Source organism: Phoenix dactylifera, chromosome 11 (assembly GCF_009389715.1).
Source record: "Phoenix dactylifera cultivar Barhee BC4 chromosome 11, palm_55x_up_171113_PBpolish2nd_filt_p, whole genome shotgun sequence".
NCBI classification, from domain to species: Eukaryota; Viridiplantae; Streptophyta; class Magnoliopsida; order Arecales; family Arecaceae; genus Phoenix; species Phoenix dactylifera.
This window is the reverse complement of record NC_052402.1, coordinates 9,436,669-9,455,016: the sequence shown is the minus strand read 5'-3', so window position 1 is coordinate 9,455,016 and position 18,348 is coordinate 9,436,669. Positions and strand designations below refer to the sequence as shown.

The window sequence follows — 18,348 nt, the reverse complement described above, 5'->3', positions numbered from 1 at the left end:
CACAGATTCGAAACGCACGGGCGTCGATTAAATGCAGAGACCGAATGTCCCCCGCCTGGTTTGCCCGATGAAATCGCTATCTGGTCTGCCGTTACTTAGGTGGTGCTCGTGGGGGGAGAAGGGGCAGTGAGTCTTCCCTTTTTTTTCTAGCAATAAAATAAAATAAAATAAAAGGAAGATTTTAAAATTGGACCTAACCCGGTTCAATTTGCTGAATGGGGCAACAGCAAATTCACTTCGTCGGTGATGAATCCTGAATTGGATGGGTACATATTGGAAGATGAATCTTGATTAATTCATTTGAAGACAAGTGTTTTGAACCAAACCTCTCCAATTCAAAAAAATAATCAGAGATGATTCACGCTTTTGCTTTAAAATAGCGATTATTAAGGACTATTGGAGAATACTTCATTTCTTGCTATATTTGGAAAATGAATCTTTATACCTTTGATTAACTTCAGATTATTCGTTGGTTTGAAGTTTAATTCATCTAAAAAAAATTATGGGAATTTTTTAATTGTTGCTTGGATAATTAACCAGCCTCATATTTAAGCTACTAGATGTTAAATAATCTCAATAAAGTTGAAATTGAAATGTGATGACAATGCTGATTGGCATATACATTAAGAACCAACTCAACTCAAACCACCTTAATTAGTTATTTCAACTTATGATTCATTATGTTTTTTCAGGAGAAATTAAGATTTACACAACATTTAACATAATTTGATTATTAAATTTGATTAAAAAGTGAATTGCTAATACATTTGTTTTATCTTAATACAAATGCGTGTCGAGATAGGGTCTTCGCATGGAGTTAAATGACATAATATTTCATATAACCTGCTAAATAATCTGTGTGATGCCATTTGTGAGCCATTGAACCAATGAATCGGCTCTATGGCAATCATATAATCTTCCTCACCAAATCACTACCTATCCATCTTCCTATCTCAGCACTTTATAATCTTCAAGACTGAGGAGAATTGATTAACTTCACTTTCTCACCAAGGTGTAATTCATCCAAAAGCAATGATTTTCTTTTAAAAAAAAATCTCAATTCCACAAAGAAAAGATACATTGTGCATGGAAGAAATAGAATTATTTCTTAGGGTGCAATGATGGTAAAGCTAACAATCCTATTATGAGGCCTGTTTGGGCAATTTACTGTCTATATTTAGGATCCAACTCCCAAATTAATGTTGATATATCAATTGTCAAATTATGCTCCCAAAAAAGAAAAAAATGCTGCTAGTGACTGAAATAACTAGAAACAAGATCAATCCAGGCCCATGGGCCAATACATTAACGTGAGCATTTTCTACTAAAATACGCGGGGTTGCGCCACTTTATAAAAGCCGCCGTCGTCGGTCCATTGCTTTCCGTTAACGGCATCTCCTTCTCTCCTCTCCCGGTCTTCCCGAGAGAGAGAGAGAGAGAGAGAGAGAGAGAGAGAGAGAGACCGGCGTGATCGACTCGATGATGACGGTGGCGGCGAGCCTGACTATAGGAGATCGCCGGATCCTGGCGGCGGTGAGCACGGGGACGGCGGCGCTCTCGCTGGGGGGATCGGCCTTCATCGTGCTCTGCTACCTCCTCTTCAAAGAGCTCCACAAGTTCTCCTTCAAGCTCGTCTTCTTCCTCGCCCTCTCCGTAATCCCATCTCCTCTTCTCTCTGCTCTTCTTTTTTATATCCTTTGACTTCTTTCTGATGAGGTATGCAGTTAGGGTTCTAGTTCTCTTTCTTTCTTTTAGTAGTTATAGATTTATAGTCTCTATGTATGGCAATATTTACTTCCATGAATACAGAAATAATGTCGGAGAACGAATAGATCCTGCGGGCAACAACGAAAACTTGAGTACTATTTTGTTGTTATAACCATTAAGTGGTCGTCAGATGCACTGAACTATGAGGATCGGCTGGGCACTTTGACAATGTGCTAACCTAATTCAATGGTTGGGACAGCTCCTTGCATACAATTAAGCTTCAGCATGCTCTCAAGTTTTTCTTTAATTATTTCATGGCTGAAGTGAGATGAATGGCCTATTGCTGGATAGGAATCTGAAGTTACTACTTGTGCTCGATGCACATGAAAGGTTGTGACATGAAGATGCTGCACTCTAGTAGATTCAAGATGCATTAATGCTGAATGATGCAAGGTTTAATATGTCAAGAGAGGAAACGAATGATATCCATCTTATAAACTGTAGGTTCTAGGAGTTACAAATGATTTTCTTTTGCATTTGCTTGGATGCTGGTACGGTTGGCAGGTTTAATATGTCAATTTCAGCTACACAGCTATGTTGATTTGGATATTTATGTGAGCATGTATTTTTTATATCTTATTTTATTTTTTTTTAAAGATAATCGTAACCATAACCAGCAAACTTGATCCCGGTTATTTAATGTCAACTTTATGCTCCATCTCCAAGTATTCCTATTGTGGTTTCCTCCAAGGGCAATGAGTTAGCTTCCTTGCCTTCGAGTTAGGTCTTGGTCAGAGTTATCAAATCCAGACTAGCCATTTAAATGAGCAGGAGCCGCGTTAGTGGGTAATCAGTTTAACCACCAGGTTAGCTGATCAAACATGAGAGAGATGATGGAAGAGGAATTGGTAGAGAGGGGGAGGCTGAGTAGAAAGCCATCAAACTCCTTGGACATGGTTTACAAAGTTGCCTCGTATCTTAGTTAAGTGAAGTGGTCACATGCACATGCATTAAGTATTTATGGCTCTAATCCTAAATGAAATGCCTACTGTAAATTTTAGTCTGATTTCTGTTTTAAGCTGAAGAAACATGTTATTAATCTAGAATTAATCATTATTTTCATATGTACATGCAGTACATCCTTAAAAATGCAAACTTTTTTCTTTCTATAGTAGCTTGGAATTCTTCTTTTGCTCGTTTCCCTTTGGTTTCTTGTTAAAGGTTTAGTCAATACTTTGTCTACATTTCGGTTCTATGCATATCTCTTACATATGAATAATTATTACACTGCAAGGTTTCTTCTGATCAAGTGTTTTGATGTTGCAGGACATGTTTTGCAGTTTCTTCACTATAGTTGGGTATGTTTCTTTGATTTTAATGGCAAAATTAGCACTATTGCCTTCTGGATTTTTTATTTTGCTCTTTAGTGGGTCAAACAGATAATTTGCTTAATAACATCAATATATTGTTTTTGATGAGGAAAATATCTATATCTCCCTCACCAAAGTTTTTTTTTATTTTCCTTTGGTGCATTACACTGGCTGGCTTACATATGGAGTTTTTAATTAGAATAAAACACTACTTTCTTTTTTATTATTATTTTGGCTGAACCATCCTGGCCTTTCTTTCCCCAGCACTTTAGTTGTGCAGTAGTTTGGAGGTTTGCCAGATACTTTCTTCCAAGATGAACAGCCTTGTCTCATTGCAGATCTGAAATAAGAACCCTTGATCTAATATAGTTTCTGAGCTTTAGATCTGTTCAGTCCCGAAACTAGATCAAATCATCAGATAGAAACCTGTTTGCTTATCCCATTAATCAGGATATTTGATTTTTCTGGATATGGCTATCGATTTGCTAAATGGGCAGCTTTACTGTGCTATTCAATGTGCATCTTGCTTGTAAAACTGATTGTTGCAGGCCCAAGAAATTTTGAAATCATGCTATCATATAGTTCTGAGGTAATATAGTTAGTTTCATGCTATCATATCTGTAGCTTTTTTGTGGATATAAATTTCAATTAAATGAAATCATGACTATGATTAAATTTTTGAAACTTGCAATGTTTTCCTCATTAATGTTATCTAATGATGCCCTCATTCTGTAATCATTCTCTATATTAATGACTCCTCCAGAATGACACTGTTTTCTTGTTTCATCCTGCAGGGATCCGTCAAATGGATTTTTCTGCTATGCTCAAGACTATACTGCACATTTCTTCTGTGTAGCATCATTTTTGTGGACTACAACAATTGCATTCACTCTCCACCGAACAGTTGTTCGACACAAAACGGATGTTGAAGATTTTGAATCAGTTTTTCACTTGTATGTTTGGGGTATGCTTTTCGTTTGACTCTTCCCATTCTACTTTTCTGCAGAAAACCCTTCTAAAAATCCATAATTGACTCTTTTTAGGAACTTCATTGAAGCCCTTTCCCCATTCTAGGGTTGAAACTAAACCTATATCTTAAGCTTATCTTATGAAGCCTAAGAATAGCATGTATGGAGATAAAAATCTGGCAAAAATACAATTCGAATTGAATAATATCTTGGGTAATGAATAGCCTTTTCAGAGATGAAGTGTAATGGTTTTGCAGTATGCACTGAAAGCTTCAACAAAAATAAGGATAATGGCTTGAAGTTCAGATGAAGGGATGGAGAAGAGTAGTTATGATTTATGAGAGAGGCATTTGAAGACTTAAAATGAATGTATAAAATAAAAAGAAACACCCCCCCCCTCTCTCTAAAAAAAAAAAGAGAAAAATTCAGATGAAGGACGAAAAAGGATTAATTTCATCTTTTGGAGTTTCTACAGGCACAGCTCATATTGAACTTAAATTCACAAAAATGATCATATATAAACATGTTTTTTGCAGCCACATTCATAGACTTACTTGTAGTTATGAACTTATGCAATTGAAATACATCAAAGCCAGTTCTATTAAATCAAAGTGGTCCCTGTGGTGAGGTACCTTTTCTTCTCTGAAAATATTGCATAATTATGTGATAGCTCCTTTCTGTTTCCTCAAACGGATGTTGATCAAGTAATAGAAGCACATGGACTAGGTACCACCTGCTTATATGAGTTGGCTCTTACCGCTCCTGAGAATCTCAGGACCTTATCCTGAGTGGCAAGTTTTATAGAGCTATAGCTAATCAGTAAATGTGCTTCCAGCTTACTGTGAACTGCATGATTCAAAGCGAGTATCTATCTCCTTGTTCCCCTCATTGTCAGCATGGAATGAAATTGCAAACAGCATGGTGGCTTGCTTAGTTCCACTAGATCATTCTCTTTAGCTGTGAAGGCTTAGATTTGAACCGCCATTAGAAGCTATTTTCATGGTAGAGATTTCTAACAGAATCTATTTGAACTGCAATTAGTAAATGCAGTTCCAACTTATTATGAACTGCATGACTCAATCTGAATATTTTATTATTTCCTTTTCATAGTCAGCATGGATGAAATTCCAAACAGTATATTGTGGCTTGCTTAGCTTTGCTCGATCTTTCTTTTGGCTATGAAGGCTTGAGATTTGAACTACCAATAGAAGCTATTTTTATTGGTAGAGATTGCCATAAGATGTTCTGTCTACAGGAAAAGACAGCACGTGCTACATGATGTTTGTGCCGACTATTCTACAGACTTCCACACCATGTATGTTTGAGACATACATAATGCATATGGCTTTATCTACTAATTTCTTTTATGCATTGAATGGCCTCCATTTTATTTAATTTTGGATAAGGGTGCACCTCAGGCCTCTTTTATCTTTTACAAATTGTTGTCGAGTACTCTACTACTAGGCTTTCCCCATTACAATTCAGTATCATTTCTCCTGAAACCAGTTTCTGGGACTGAATCCAGCAAGAATTTAAGTGTCTTGGCCTGCCAATGATAGGAGCCAGCCCCAACTAGTTGGGAAAAAGGTGGATAGTTGTGGTTATGGCCTGTCAATTATAGTCACCTGGGAACATTCCTTTGAACTTTTCTTCCATAAGAACCACTCTTGTCGATTGTCTAAAGTTGGCATTTTCCTATTATTTGATACAGAAATGCTTGTGACGTGTAAAAAAGTACATATCCATTAATGCAGTTAATGAACTCTTAAACTCATTTTAGTTGCTTATGTCTATTCATCTAGTTAGTTGTGCTTCTGTTGTTATGTGCTCTTCTGAATTGCTATTCATATGTAATGCTACAGATATTGAGAGTTAAATGTTGTTGGTGAACTTTTTTCAAAAATGTTAACATTATTTTATAAGTAGAGTTTAATTTGCTTAGTGCAGCTTGTTATATCCATCTATTTAATTAGCCTGCTTTCTTGATTGTGATTCTCCACTACTGATATTGCCTAGAATAATGATGTACATTTTCAAGGATGCAGTTATTCTTTTACTATCTTTTGACAGGAACTTCACTAGTTACGACTGTCATACGCTCTATAGGCAGTGAGTATGGACGACCAGGTGCCTGGTGTTGGAGTGAACCTGCACGCACAGGAAAGGCATGTTATACTTTGTTGTGTAGATGTGCAACCTTACTGACTTGTTCGTTTTTCCTTCAAATGATAACCAGTTCTCATAAAACTTTGCATCTCAAGGCCTCTAGTTTCTTACACACCATTAGCACATTTAATCAGTCTTCATGCATTATGTAGTGGTAAATGATTGACATAAAACTGTTTGCTACTTTTGACGGATCTGACACATATTTGCGTATTTGGTTTTTGAGGACCCACAAGGCATCATGGGTATACTAGGAGAAAAAAGGCCTCCTTTTCAGATATTTGTATTTCAAGATAGCATTTCTACCTTTTCCTCAATTCATACCATTCGAACCGAGGGTTTAAATCTCGGTATCCGGATCCATCTCAATTTGCTTCTAGGATGGTAGGGAACCAGGTTAGGAAGGTATGGTCAGGATGGACGAAACAGACACTAACAACAAGAGTAAGAAGGACAAGAAAAAACTATCCTAGTTCGTCCTACTCCATCCCAACCGTTCTGGTGTGTCTTAAGTGTTGAGATGTCGCCAAGATAGTCAGGACAGATCTGGATGTTTGGGATATCATAGTTCAAGAGAGCACCGGTTTCATGCACCCATCCTGGTAATTGTTTTCTTCCTAACATGAATCCTTGATTGGAACACTGAAGGTGATGAAGAAGGATTCAATAAAGTTTGTTGAAAGCTTTAATATGGAGAATACTGAAAAATGGAATTGATAGAATTTTCTATGAAGTGCAGTCATTGAAAATTTCTTTGTTTTTCGAACCCTAGAATTTTTCCTAAAATATTAGAATGTTGTAGCTTGAAGATCCTAGCCTTTCGATGTTGCACAATCATTGATTTGCAAGCCCATTTAGGGAGAAAGCCCACTATTGTTTTATTCAAAAGCTAGTTTTCTTGAGGTGAATTCTTTCTTGCCTTCCATGAACCCCTCAGACACCATTCCTTGATTCGCCCAGTATTATTTTTTAAAAAATATCTATATTTTTGTTTTGAAGAGTATATGTAAAGGAAACAATTTCATTCAATGATTATTCCTCCTGGTGGATGCACTTTTTTAAAGATAAACATGATAACTCTCTTAGGAAACAAAGTATGAAATCTTGCTCTAGTTTTTTGATTGTTTTGGCCAATGCTTAGTGAAAAAAAACCTAAGACACTATAAAAACCCAAATAAAGAAAATAGCTACTATAAGTAAAACTAGTCAACGGCATATATTAAACAACACTATGTATCTTTGGTTATAATTTTGGTTGAAACATTAACTATCAAGAATTTATAAAAAGATAATTCATAAAAGATACAAATATAGAAAAAAAGCATATTTACATAATTGCAGAGTCTAACATATAATTTAATTTTTTACGACAATCTGAGAAGTGACAGATGCAGTATGAATATGTAAATTATGTTCTTTGAAATATAAAGTAAAAGATATCCATAGTGATGAACTAGCAATATTTTTATTTGAAAAATCTCATGATATCCATAGTAATGACTGAAGCATGGACATAGAGAATGCACGGCTAATCTTAGAAGTCATTTGACACATTTATGAAACTTTAATCCCCAGTTATTGTAATAGAGATATAACCGAAATAAGCAAGGGGCAAATGTTAGTAAAAAGAACAAAAAAGGGCTGAAGGATTGAATCTCTTTATTTTTTGCTCAACTCCTGAAACAAGCCTGTATGAGAACTATAGTTTTCTGACACAATATTAAATGATGAAGATAATGATGTTTGTGATACTGTTGGATGAATCTAATTTCAATAAGTGGTCTCTTTTTTTCAGTTAATATGTCAAAATGAATTTTATAATGGAACTGACTTGCAGTTCCATGCTTTCGAAAGCCTAGTCATGGGACAACTATTTACGTGGCTCTATCCATCAGAGTCATAATCACCAGCTATTGGAGGAGAGGAGGTCACATCTTTTAGCATGCCTTAGGTCACTGGAAGCATGGGTGTTAGTTGACCTTTGGAGAAAGGTTAAAATGAACAAAATGGATGTAAAATGCACACGATAAGTTACTTATAATTTTCACTTACATAGTTGGATTAAACAGCAGAGATAGTAAGAATGGACAAACTTGAACAAGGAAATCTTTTGTTTGCTTGAACAGGAACAAATCTGACAGCAACTGACATTTTTTTCCGTTGATTTATATCTTTGTACACAAGTGCTTTGTGCTTCAGTTGACCATAAGTGCTGAGAAAAATCTGTGGGATGATAATGTGCATTTCGTATCTGCTTAGGTGTTTAAAAGGGGGTCATCAATCGCAAACAGACTGGGCATAAAGAAAATTATGCGACTGATTCACACATTTGTGAAACTATTATAGGCTCAATCAGATCTTATAAAAGGAAGAAAGCATTGGAGCATAGTGAAGGATTGGCTCTCCAGGTGTTAGTTCAAGCACCAGGAAAGTACCACGAATTGAGTGAAAAGAAATGGGTTACAGTGATAGAGGTTGAAGAGATAGAAGACACAGGAAAATAAAGGAAGTTGGAGAAAGTGCAACTTCAAGATATATTCATCATACGTGGCTTCCTGTACAAGTTATTGAAGGAAGTGAGCTTGTGAAATATGAAATGGGAGAATGACAATTTATCCCTTATAATTTATCATGGACATGATCATATATCTACTCCATATTCAGGCCCACTAACATAGCAACTAGGCCCGATGACAACATAGGCAAGCTTGATAGAATATGGCAACACCTGGCTGGTGTTTGCTTAGCCTTGGATATGTAATGAACTTTCCTGCATGATCAAAAAAAAATCATCAAGTGGAACAGTCATCGGTTATTTTATTACATATTGTATTCACAAATTTTATGTAAACATATGGCTTATACTGATGAACTATGCAACTACTTACAATCAATATCTCTGGCACACCTAAAATACCAGATTAATAAACAAGGGTTTTAGAAGCAGGATGTGGTGTTTAAAAGTATCCTGAGAGTTTATCTTGCAACCTACCTGAAATTGAACAAGTGACAGACTGTGAGTTCTATTCTTGCAATTTCTTACTTGGCATATATATATATATATATATATATGCCTATTCATTTTCTTAGAAGTTATGCAAGCAAATGCTGTAATTTAATAAACAAGAGTTGTTAGCTGTTGTAATTACATCATGGCAAATGAGATCATAGGTTTTGGTACATGATGTCTATTTTTTTTTTTTTTGGTTTTAACTTCACTGGGATGCATATGCTCATTTGTTTTTCTGAAATATGTTACTCTCAATTTGTCTTAAAAGATGGTATACAGACAGGTGGCCACTAGCACCTAGGTGTTATGTGCATGCTTAGGCAGATACCAAAACATCAAGGCAGCCAAATAATAAATTTAAAAAGAAAAAAAAACACAAGGAGAAATGAGTATAACGAGTTGATAGGAAGTACCCACTTGGCAACAGTTAATACCAATTCATCAATTAATCTCATTCTTTGTACACAAACTTGATGCGAAATATAAAGGCAAGTGCCTAGGCTATTGTCAGGTGGCCATGCCTAGGCAGCAAAAGCAGAATTTTTTTTTTTTAACAGGATCCATAAACCAATTTCTTATACATATTTGTGAGAGACTGTTGATACGTATAGTTTACTGCACATTCCTCTATTTTTTTCGGTTAGTTTAATTAGTTATTGCATGAGTTTTGAGACTGTATATTTTTATTTTGCAGGTAGCTCACTTAATAACATTTTATGGTCCACTCTGGAGTGCCATTCTGTACAATGGATTTACATACTTTCAAGTGACTCGCATGCTAAACAATGCAACACGGGTAAGTTCACTTTAAGGCGTTTCCTTAAATTTGTAATGGGATGATTGCTGTCTTGGAACAGTTCATCGTCATTCAAAATCATTTAGTTGAGAATTCTGCTGTAACTCCAGGCATATTTACAATGTGTAAGCTATTGTTTCAATAACCAATTTGCAGATGGCTGTGGGCATGTCAGATCAGTCACGCCATTTTGATACAAGGGCAGAAAAGGTAACATGAATATATTACCATTATATGAATATATAGTTCACAACAAAGAAAAGTAAGCTTCCAAAGTCGATGTGCTTCAGATGCTGTTTACTACTTTACCCTGTAATGGATTAACATTTTTTTAAAGAAAATTATTGCAGGTAAAATAGGTGATCGTTCCTTGATACTTTGTTCTTATTACCTGACAGTTGACACACTTCTAATCCATCTTCTAAGAACCAGAATTATGCGGACAATTTAATTAGTCTGCTGATACGGTAATTTCACCTTGTTGGCTCATCATGACTGTGCTTTTGTGTGTCAAATTAGAACAATCACTCTGCTAGTTCAAGCTATGTATAGATTTTGAAAGTCAGAGAGAAAACAAGTCAGTGAGTAAAATTTGTACTAGTGGAGGATTATGTTCACGGATTTAGGGGTTCAGAAGACATGATTATTTTGTTTTATTAGATTCTTTTACACTAAGGGGGCCCATTTGGACAAGGCTTGATAGTTATGATAGATTTTCTAAACTATCCGCCTTTGTGTCCGCATCCTGCAATGTTATGATTGTTTCCAGTGGATTTCCTTTGGTCTACAAACAACTTACTTTTCTAAAGATGGATATGATAGAATTTTATGTTATCCACCTTTGTTTTTCACATCCTATGTGTGATATAACCGTTCTAGTGGATTTCCTTGGTCTAAGAACAGCTTATTCTTTTTGTAGTTGTATCTTATCCACCTATATATGGAACTACTCTCATCTTTTATCTTAAGAACTTTAAATCATGCTTTTTAGGTTTTTCTTGGATTTTTTGAGCCACCAGCTATAACCTAGATGGCCTTGATAATCTTCATTGTTCAACTTTTACCATTAGGATGGGGGAATGAACGAAGGTCAATCTAGGCGGCAATGCCTGGTGGACTTTTTTAATCTTTTGTGGCAATGTAATGATTCCCAAGCGTAGAATAAGCTGAACTTGATAGCTAGACCTAGTAAAAACTTCCATTCTTAGATTGTACTTTAGGTTTTGGTCAGAAGAGCCACTGAAGTTGGCAATCTTTTTTAAAACAAGATATGCTGTAAATTTGTTACCGGTTAATAGCCCAATAGTTTATAGACTTATATCAGCATTTGGCCCTCTTATTTGAGTACAAAAAGATGATGAGATAAAGCACACATAAAATACAAACTACAAAGATATCAGAATCCATGATATCCTTCATTGCTTCTCTTTATGTGATTCCACTCAGTAATCTTAGAAGATTGTAATTGTAAGTGCCACCTATAAACCTGAGCAAAAATTATTTCTCCATGATATCATCTGGCACTCCTCAAAACGTTCCCCTCAGCGTTCCCAAGGGTTTAATAAGCAATACAGATATAGAGAATCCACAAAACAACCTTACAGGTGATTTTTGTCGATGTATGGAAATGTCTTGCCTTTTTCAACAATAAAATATCCTCACATGTTTAGGGCTGCAAATGGGTTGGGCTTGTGTTTGACCACCCTTTGGCCAAGTCTAGCCTAAATTGTTTGGGCTCTAGGCTGTGCCTAAGCTCAAAAGTCTCTAAGAGCCTCAGCCTGAGCTTGAGCTAAAACCCAAGTGGGTCTTGATTTGATGGCTCACCTTCTGGCGAGGAGCTTGAACTAATAATCTATATTGGTTAAAATAGTCTATTTTGGTGATCTAGGGAGAATAGAAGGGAGGACGCCAGGGCCCCTAGCCCATCTTTCTCCTATCTTGGCAAAGGGGAGAGTATTTCGGCTAGATCTTGTCTTGATCTTCAAGGAGGGGAGAGTTGTTTGGCTAGATCTTGCCTCAATTTTTGAGGAGTGGAAGAATGAAGGGGAGGAGGCCTAGGCTATAAGCCCATTTTGGTCCTATCTAGGAAAAGGCAAGAGAAGTTTATCTGGATTAGAGCTGATCAAAACCGGGCTCGGGCCGGGCTCGGGCCGGGCTCTACAGCAGAAATTAGGCCCGATGGCTATGCCCAGACCCGGCCCGGCCCGACTGTCGGGCTTAAATTTTTGTCCAGGCCCGACCCAACCTTATAAATCTGGTCCCAGGCCCGACCCGAGAGGCCCGACCCGACGGGCCCGACCCGACACCCGACCCGACAGGCCCGACTCGACACCCACCTCCCTCCCCCCCCCACCCTCTCTCTCTCTCTCTCTCTCTCTCTCTTCCATCCTGCACCTCGTAGCCGGGATCGAGCTCGAAGAGGAGGAGGACTGCCGGCTCGCACCCGGCCGTCACGGCGGCGATGGTCTCGCGGAGGCGGTCCACGCAGTCGACGAAGTCGAGATAAGGGGGGACGGCGCGGTTGATGCGGGCGTGGAGGACCTTGGTGGCCATGGCCTGCGAGCGGTGCCACCGCCTCGGTGACCGCGTCCAGGGAGTCGAGGCCGAGGGAGAGGCGGGCGTCCACGGCGGCGAGGCCTTTGTCCTTGCGGGCGGAGGCACGGAGAATGGAGACGATGTTGGAGCGGGAGGCGCGGAGCGCGGCGATCACCGCCTCGTCGTTGTCGTCGACCGCTATCGTCGCTCGCTGCTCCTCCTGGTGCGGCGGCTCTCAGCGAGGGAGGGGGGGTGCGGCGGCTCTCAGCGAGGGAGGGGGGTGCGGCGGCTCTCAGCGAGGGAAGGGGGGGGGTGCGGCGGCTCTCAGCGAGGGAAGGAGGGGGGGTGCGGCGGCTCTCAGCGAGGGAAGGAGGGGGGTGCGGCGGCTCTCAGCGAGGGGGAGGGGTGCGGCGGCTCTCTGCGAGGGAAGGGGAGGGGTGCGGCGGCTCTCAGCGAGGGGGGTGGGTGGGTGGGTTTGGTTTAGGACTTTAGTCTAGGGTTTCTAAAAAAAAAATTTTTTAATATATTATATTAATGTTTTATGGTCGGGCCGGGCCGAACCGGGCCATTTTTAAAAGTTTCCAGGCCCGGCCCGATTTTTTTGGTCGGGCCGCTTTTCCTGCCCAGGCCCGACCCATGGGCGCTTTTTCAATGCCCAAGCCCGAAAATTTTCGGGCCAGGCCGGGCGGGCTGGGCGGGCCAGAAGGCCCGTGATCACCTCTAATCTGGATCCTGACTTAATCTTCAAAGAGGGGAGAGTGGTTTGCTAGATCTTGCCTCAATTTATGTGGAGTGGAAGGGAGGAGGCAAATGAAGCAAACAAGGGAAGATAGGGGCATTATACAAGGAGGAGAGAGTAGAGGGAAGGCCGGTAGGGGGCAAACCGGCTGCCCCTCCCTCTCTCACTTTCTTCCCTTCTCTCCTATCCTTTTCTTCCTCTCTCTCTCTCTCTCTCACTCACTCACTCACTCTCAGGCATCCCTCCCACCTGAAAGTAAGTCTTGCCCCCTCTCCCCTCTTCTCTCTTCTTCTCGGGCAAGACACTAATAGTGATGGGGTGGCAGACAATAGACAATGGTAGTGGCAGGTCCGATGAGGGAAGGGGGATAGCCAAAAGTAGGCAAAGGAGGCCGATGCATCCTCTTCTTCCATGATCACTCTCTCCTGCTGTGGCTTGAAGGCCTAGTTAGGTCAGGCCTGGTTGGGTCAAGGTCAGCCAGGCGCAACCTCGTCCTAGCTCGAATCTGGCCTGGCCTGGTAAATGCTCAGTTCTAGCTCGAAAGTCACGGCCGGTTGCCCGAACTTTGAACTATCGATATGCAAAGCTTCCATATGGGCATACCAAGATATGTTGCATTTTGATATTTTTGTTGTATTAGCTAAACTGTATACAATTGTCGGCTGCAAGTAAATTGAAAATATCATGACCTATGCTGCAAGCAAATCAAAGTATTTTTGCTGATATCTACTTTTGTTTCTTTTGTAGGCAGTAAATAGGTGGGGCTACTATCCTTTGATTTTGATAGGGTCTTGGGCATTTGGAACAATCAACCGTCTATATGACTTCATTAATCCAGGGCACAAGATCTTTTGGCTTTCTTTTCTTGATGTTGGGTTTGCTGGACTTATGGTACATCTTCTCTTAATTTTGTAATTTCAATTGTTTTTTTGAATTTCTCATGCTCTGCAGCTTATATTTTCTTTTTCTTTATAATTTGACTGGATCAAATGAATGGTAGAAGATATGAGATACAGCTATTCCAACTATTTCTTATTAAAAGTTCAACATGGCATCCCTTTAATATTTTGAGGAACTAAGTGAATGCTTGTCTTCTTTCTCAGCAAATATGTTTCTGTTTCTACCTGAGCTATACTTGTTAGTTGACATGAGGACCTGTGACAACCAAATAGTTGATGCAATTTTTGAACTTTTGGTTATTTAGAAATCTTGGAACTAGTTACTATGTTAATAGGATCCTTGTCAAGATATATCATGTTTTGTCAATCCATACCATCAATATTTCTAATTAAATTTAAAGCAACCAATGTGTGTAAATGGTATTATTATAGTCCTCATAAATTATGTATGTAGACATTGAGAAACACATGCCCAGCATGTCAAAGGCACCAAAAAGACAGTGTTTTGACTTGTGAATGGCAGAGGAAGAAGAGTAAAACAACCCAGGGATTTTTACTTACTCATAAGCAACTCATGTTGATTATACTTGATCACACATCCGGCTAATGCAATTGGTTAGTGATAGAGAAGATCCGTAATGACCAATGGTTCTTGGGTCTGGTCTTATAGTCTCTATTTTATTGACTTGACCAGCGCAAGTACTGAGGTGTATATTATTTAGGCTGAAGTATATTTACAGTGTGAATAAGTTTGACAGACATTTCTTACAATCATAGAAAGCAAGGCTATATTACTTCTATTATATAATGTGAAAACCTTCAAGTCTTTCTTCGCACAGAATCCAATATCACTTTCTTCTTTTTTATAATAAAAATGAGATCATTTTCAAGTGAAATGAGACCGAGCATCCCTCCTCCACACAAACCCATGACTCTTGTTAACTCTACATCTGCTCACATCTTAAATAATTATACCCGACTTTGTTATGTTCTTACTTTTAAGTTGGGTAAATAACCAGAAAAAAAGTTTTATGCAGATGGGGACATTTCATACTTCCTAATTCCTATCGTGTGCAGAGCATGTGCCCACGATAGTTGAATATAATTTTAGACACTGATATTCTTGTCAATCTGGTAAGCTTTGTTTTTTTTTTTTCTGTTGAGTCTAAAAATGATATGGTTCTTGCATTTGATATACTTGATAACTGTCTCCAAATATCTTTCGAAACATTCTAGTATTATATGGAATACCATCGCTAGGGAACTGGTTACCGTCTAGAACTGTATGTAATCGTCCATACAAGTTGCTTTACCTATATTGATAAGTCCTCCTGACTTGCCTGTGCTTGAAAGTACATTTAATAAAGAAGTGCCTGCTAAATTTGTCCATGATACCTTTTATCCTGATATTCTTGTTGTAAGAGCTGGGCTTGGTAAAGACACAATAGAAAATCCTTTGGCAGGTAAAACTAAAAAGACCCTTCTTTACACGCTGATAAATGCAAACCATGTCTCTATTGAGAGCATACTCTTATTGTTATAAATATTTAGAGAATTGGTTTCCTAAGATCAGATACCTGAATAGGCAGACTAGATGTGGTTCTGGTTTATATGAGGATATAGGTGAATATACTATTTTGTCTAATCATTTAGATGAGAACCTCAGATTGTATTGAGTAATTGTTCCAGAAACTTTGGATATTGGCGTTGTCAGGACTCCTATCAGGGGGATTTCTCTGTAGAGTCCAGCAATATGAAACCTGTAATATTCTCTTAGTGAAAAACTTGTGTAAGACCATGTTGAAGCAGTAACCTTTTAAGTTTTTTTATACTGCAGAGTGGATCTAGTACAAGAATGTTCTACATATTTTCATAATCAATAAGCTTGCAGATTGAGTAAAGTGGAACGTAATTAGGAATGGTCCTATTGTATATACATTGTCATGTATCTTCAGAGTATTTGTCAATAGTTGTGTTATGTATATCTGTTTCATGTCTGCTCCAGTTTATTATTTCACGTCTTCCTGATTTAGGGGCTATTCAATTCAATTGCTTATGGGCTTAACTCTTCCGTGAGGCGAGCTATTGGAGAAAGAATCAATACGTAAGTTACAATTCAAGGACGATTAAGTGCTACCACTTGTAAAGATAATGCCTTGTTATTGTTGTTTTCTTGAGTTGGTTTTAGTCTATGTAGTTTCCTGACTGTAACCTTGGTTTATGTAGCAAACCATTTTGTTGCTGAATATTGTACTTCATAATTTTGACAGGTGGATACCTGAGAAATTTAGAAGGTTCTGTCCTGCTTGGTTAAGGCCCAGAGGTCAATGGCAAGAAAATGAGCTTGTGTCGCTGGTGGTTGAAGGCCAGCAATAGTTAAGGCTGGTTATGCTGTTGTAGTCCTTTGTACTACCTCATTTCACATCAATCTTGTTGTCAAATTCGTAAGAAAACAGATCCAGAGGAATCAGAAGAGGAACATGGATTGAAAGAATGGTCGTGCATCCCTGTGATTATCACACATAATGCATCCATTCTTGTAAAACAGATTGAATGCCAGCACACTGCAGATCTCTCACCTAAATTCAGTTTCAATTTCTTCTTTATCTGCTCAGCAGTTGTGGGTGCCAATCTGCGTGGTCTGCTTCAACATCAGGGGTATTTAGGATGTTTCATCTATGGCGTTGTTTTCAGCAAAACTGTAGATGATAACAGGGTGGAGGAAGAGATTTCTAGGAAAAAGAAGATACAGCAGATCAGTGGATATGCATCATTGAACGGAGATCATATTATTTTCTTTTGATATATTTTTTGAATCTTTAATGTATCATATTATGAACTTTTGGTGTTTCATATGGAGTCTTTGGATTTATGATGATTCTTTCTTGAACTTGTGTTTTTCAGACAATTTTTGCTATCATAATGATGTGATTCTTGTTTTCAGATGTTTTGCATATGTGGAAGTTATAACTTGGCTGCATTGTAAAAAATGTTCCAATTCTATTCCGATGGTTGGTTGGGGAATCAGTAGTTGTTCTTGACAGTTATTTACTGCTGGTATAATCATGCAGGCTTTGGCTTATAGTTCAACCAGTTGGGTGAGAATGTGTCCGTTTTGTTACAATTCTAGTTGCTTCCTACTATGTTGTTGTTGTTGTTGTTTTGAAGCCTGGCCAATATCAGGGCGAGGGTGGGATTGAACCCCGGTATCCAACACCTAGTGACTTTAGCCCGTTGGCACTTTGAAAAATTCAAGAATAAGCCGCTGCAACGATATGACTTGCTGTTTTGAATCTGGATATAAGACTTCTGGCTATTATGTTGCAATAATAATTAGAACTATGTTACAATCTTATGCCAAATGGAATTAGTATTGAGAAATGATAACTTGAAAAAAATGAGTTGATATGTTTCTTACTGATTTGTGAGCTTTGGGGGTTTATTTGCTGCCTTTGTGCTATAATACTTTGTTATAGAATGAGATGCCTTTGTGATGATGATTAAGATGATACACAAACTGGACATGCAGCGATCCCTGATGGTTCAATGTCATCTCAACTATCTGGGATTAGGTTTTTGTTTTATAAGAGGAGCATAAAGTATGAAATGCTCCGGCTTTTATGATGACGCAGGTTGTTAAGGTGCCTAATGTCCCTTTATCAACAACCGGGAAAAAAAAGGGAAAGATACCTTTTAATTGAAGAGCAGGTTCTTCAAATTTCACACACTCTTTGGGTTCTCTTATTTCAATTAACAATATATTCACATTCTGACAGTTTCTGATCTTCCCATTTGATCATTCGAACTACCTGAGAATTTTACAGCCTCCATCTGCTGGATTTCTTCTTTACTTAGTCATAAATCCCGTGGCTATTGCTGAGCCAATCAGAAATTCAAATCTTCCAAACTTTTTTCCCTTGTTCCTAATCAAACGTAGAACCTCTCAGAGACTATTACATAGCCAGCCTGAACGGAAGACCCAAGACTCGTGCGCCAGCTCACAGCAATGGGGCTCCTCACACTATGCGTACCATCACGCCATGAGATCCATCCAAAGCTATGTGAATCAGCAACTGCTGCGTCGGTTATAGAAGCAAATGAGATCTGCTCTACTGAATCAAATACAAGCTTGCTAGAAGTCACCATGACATTCGCACC

At 38.5% G+C, this 18,348-nt stretch overlaps 1 protein-coding gene across 2 annotated transcripts; it reads left to right on the top strand.

Annotated features, from left to right (window-relative positions):
- The first annotated feature begins 1,377 nt into the window (after positions 1 to 1,377).
- On the top strand, positions 1,378 to 17,133 carry LOC103703408 (G-protein coupled receptor 1). Of its 2 annotated transcripts, none has more exons than XR_005513868.1 (9): positions 1,378 to 1,653; positions 3,034 to 3,065; positions 3,872 to 4,041; positions 6,116 to 6,210; positions 9,916 to 10,017; positions 10,174 to 10,227; positions 14,039 to 14,182; positions 15,228 to 16,294; positions 16,461 to 17,133. XR_005513868.1 is itself a non-coding variant. In XM_039131517.1 (9 exons), the coding sequence occupies exons 1-9, from the start codon at positions 1,480 to 1,482 to the stop codon at positions 16,564 to 16,566; spliced, it is 948 nt and encodes a 315-aa protein (XP_038987445.1). In that variant the 5' UTR covers positions 1,378 to 1,479; the 3' UTR covers positions 16,567 to 17,133. The 2 variants fall into 2 exon arrangements, 1 of the variants encoding a protein (XP_038987445.1); XM_039131517.1 differs by having other exon boundaries at positions 16,224 to 16,294.
- Positions 17,134 to 18,348: the final 1,215 nt, after the last annotated feature.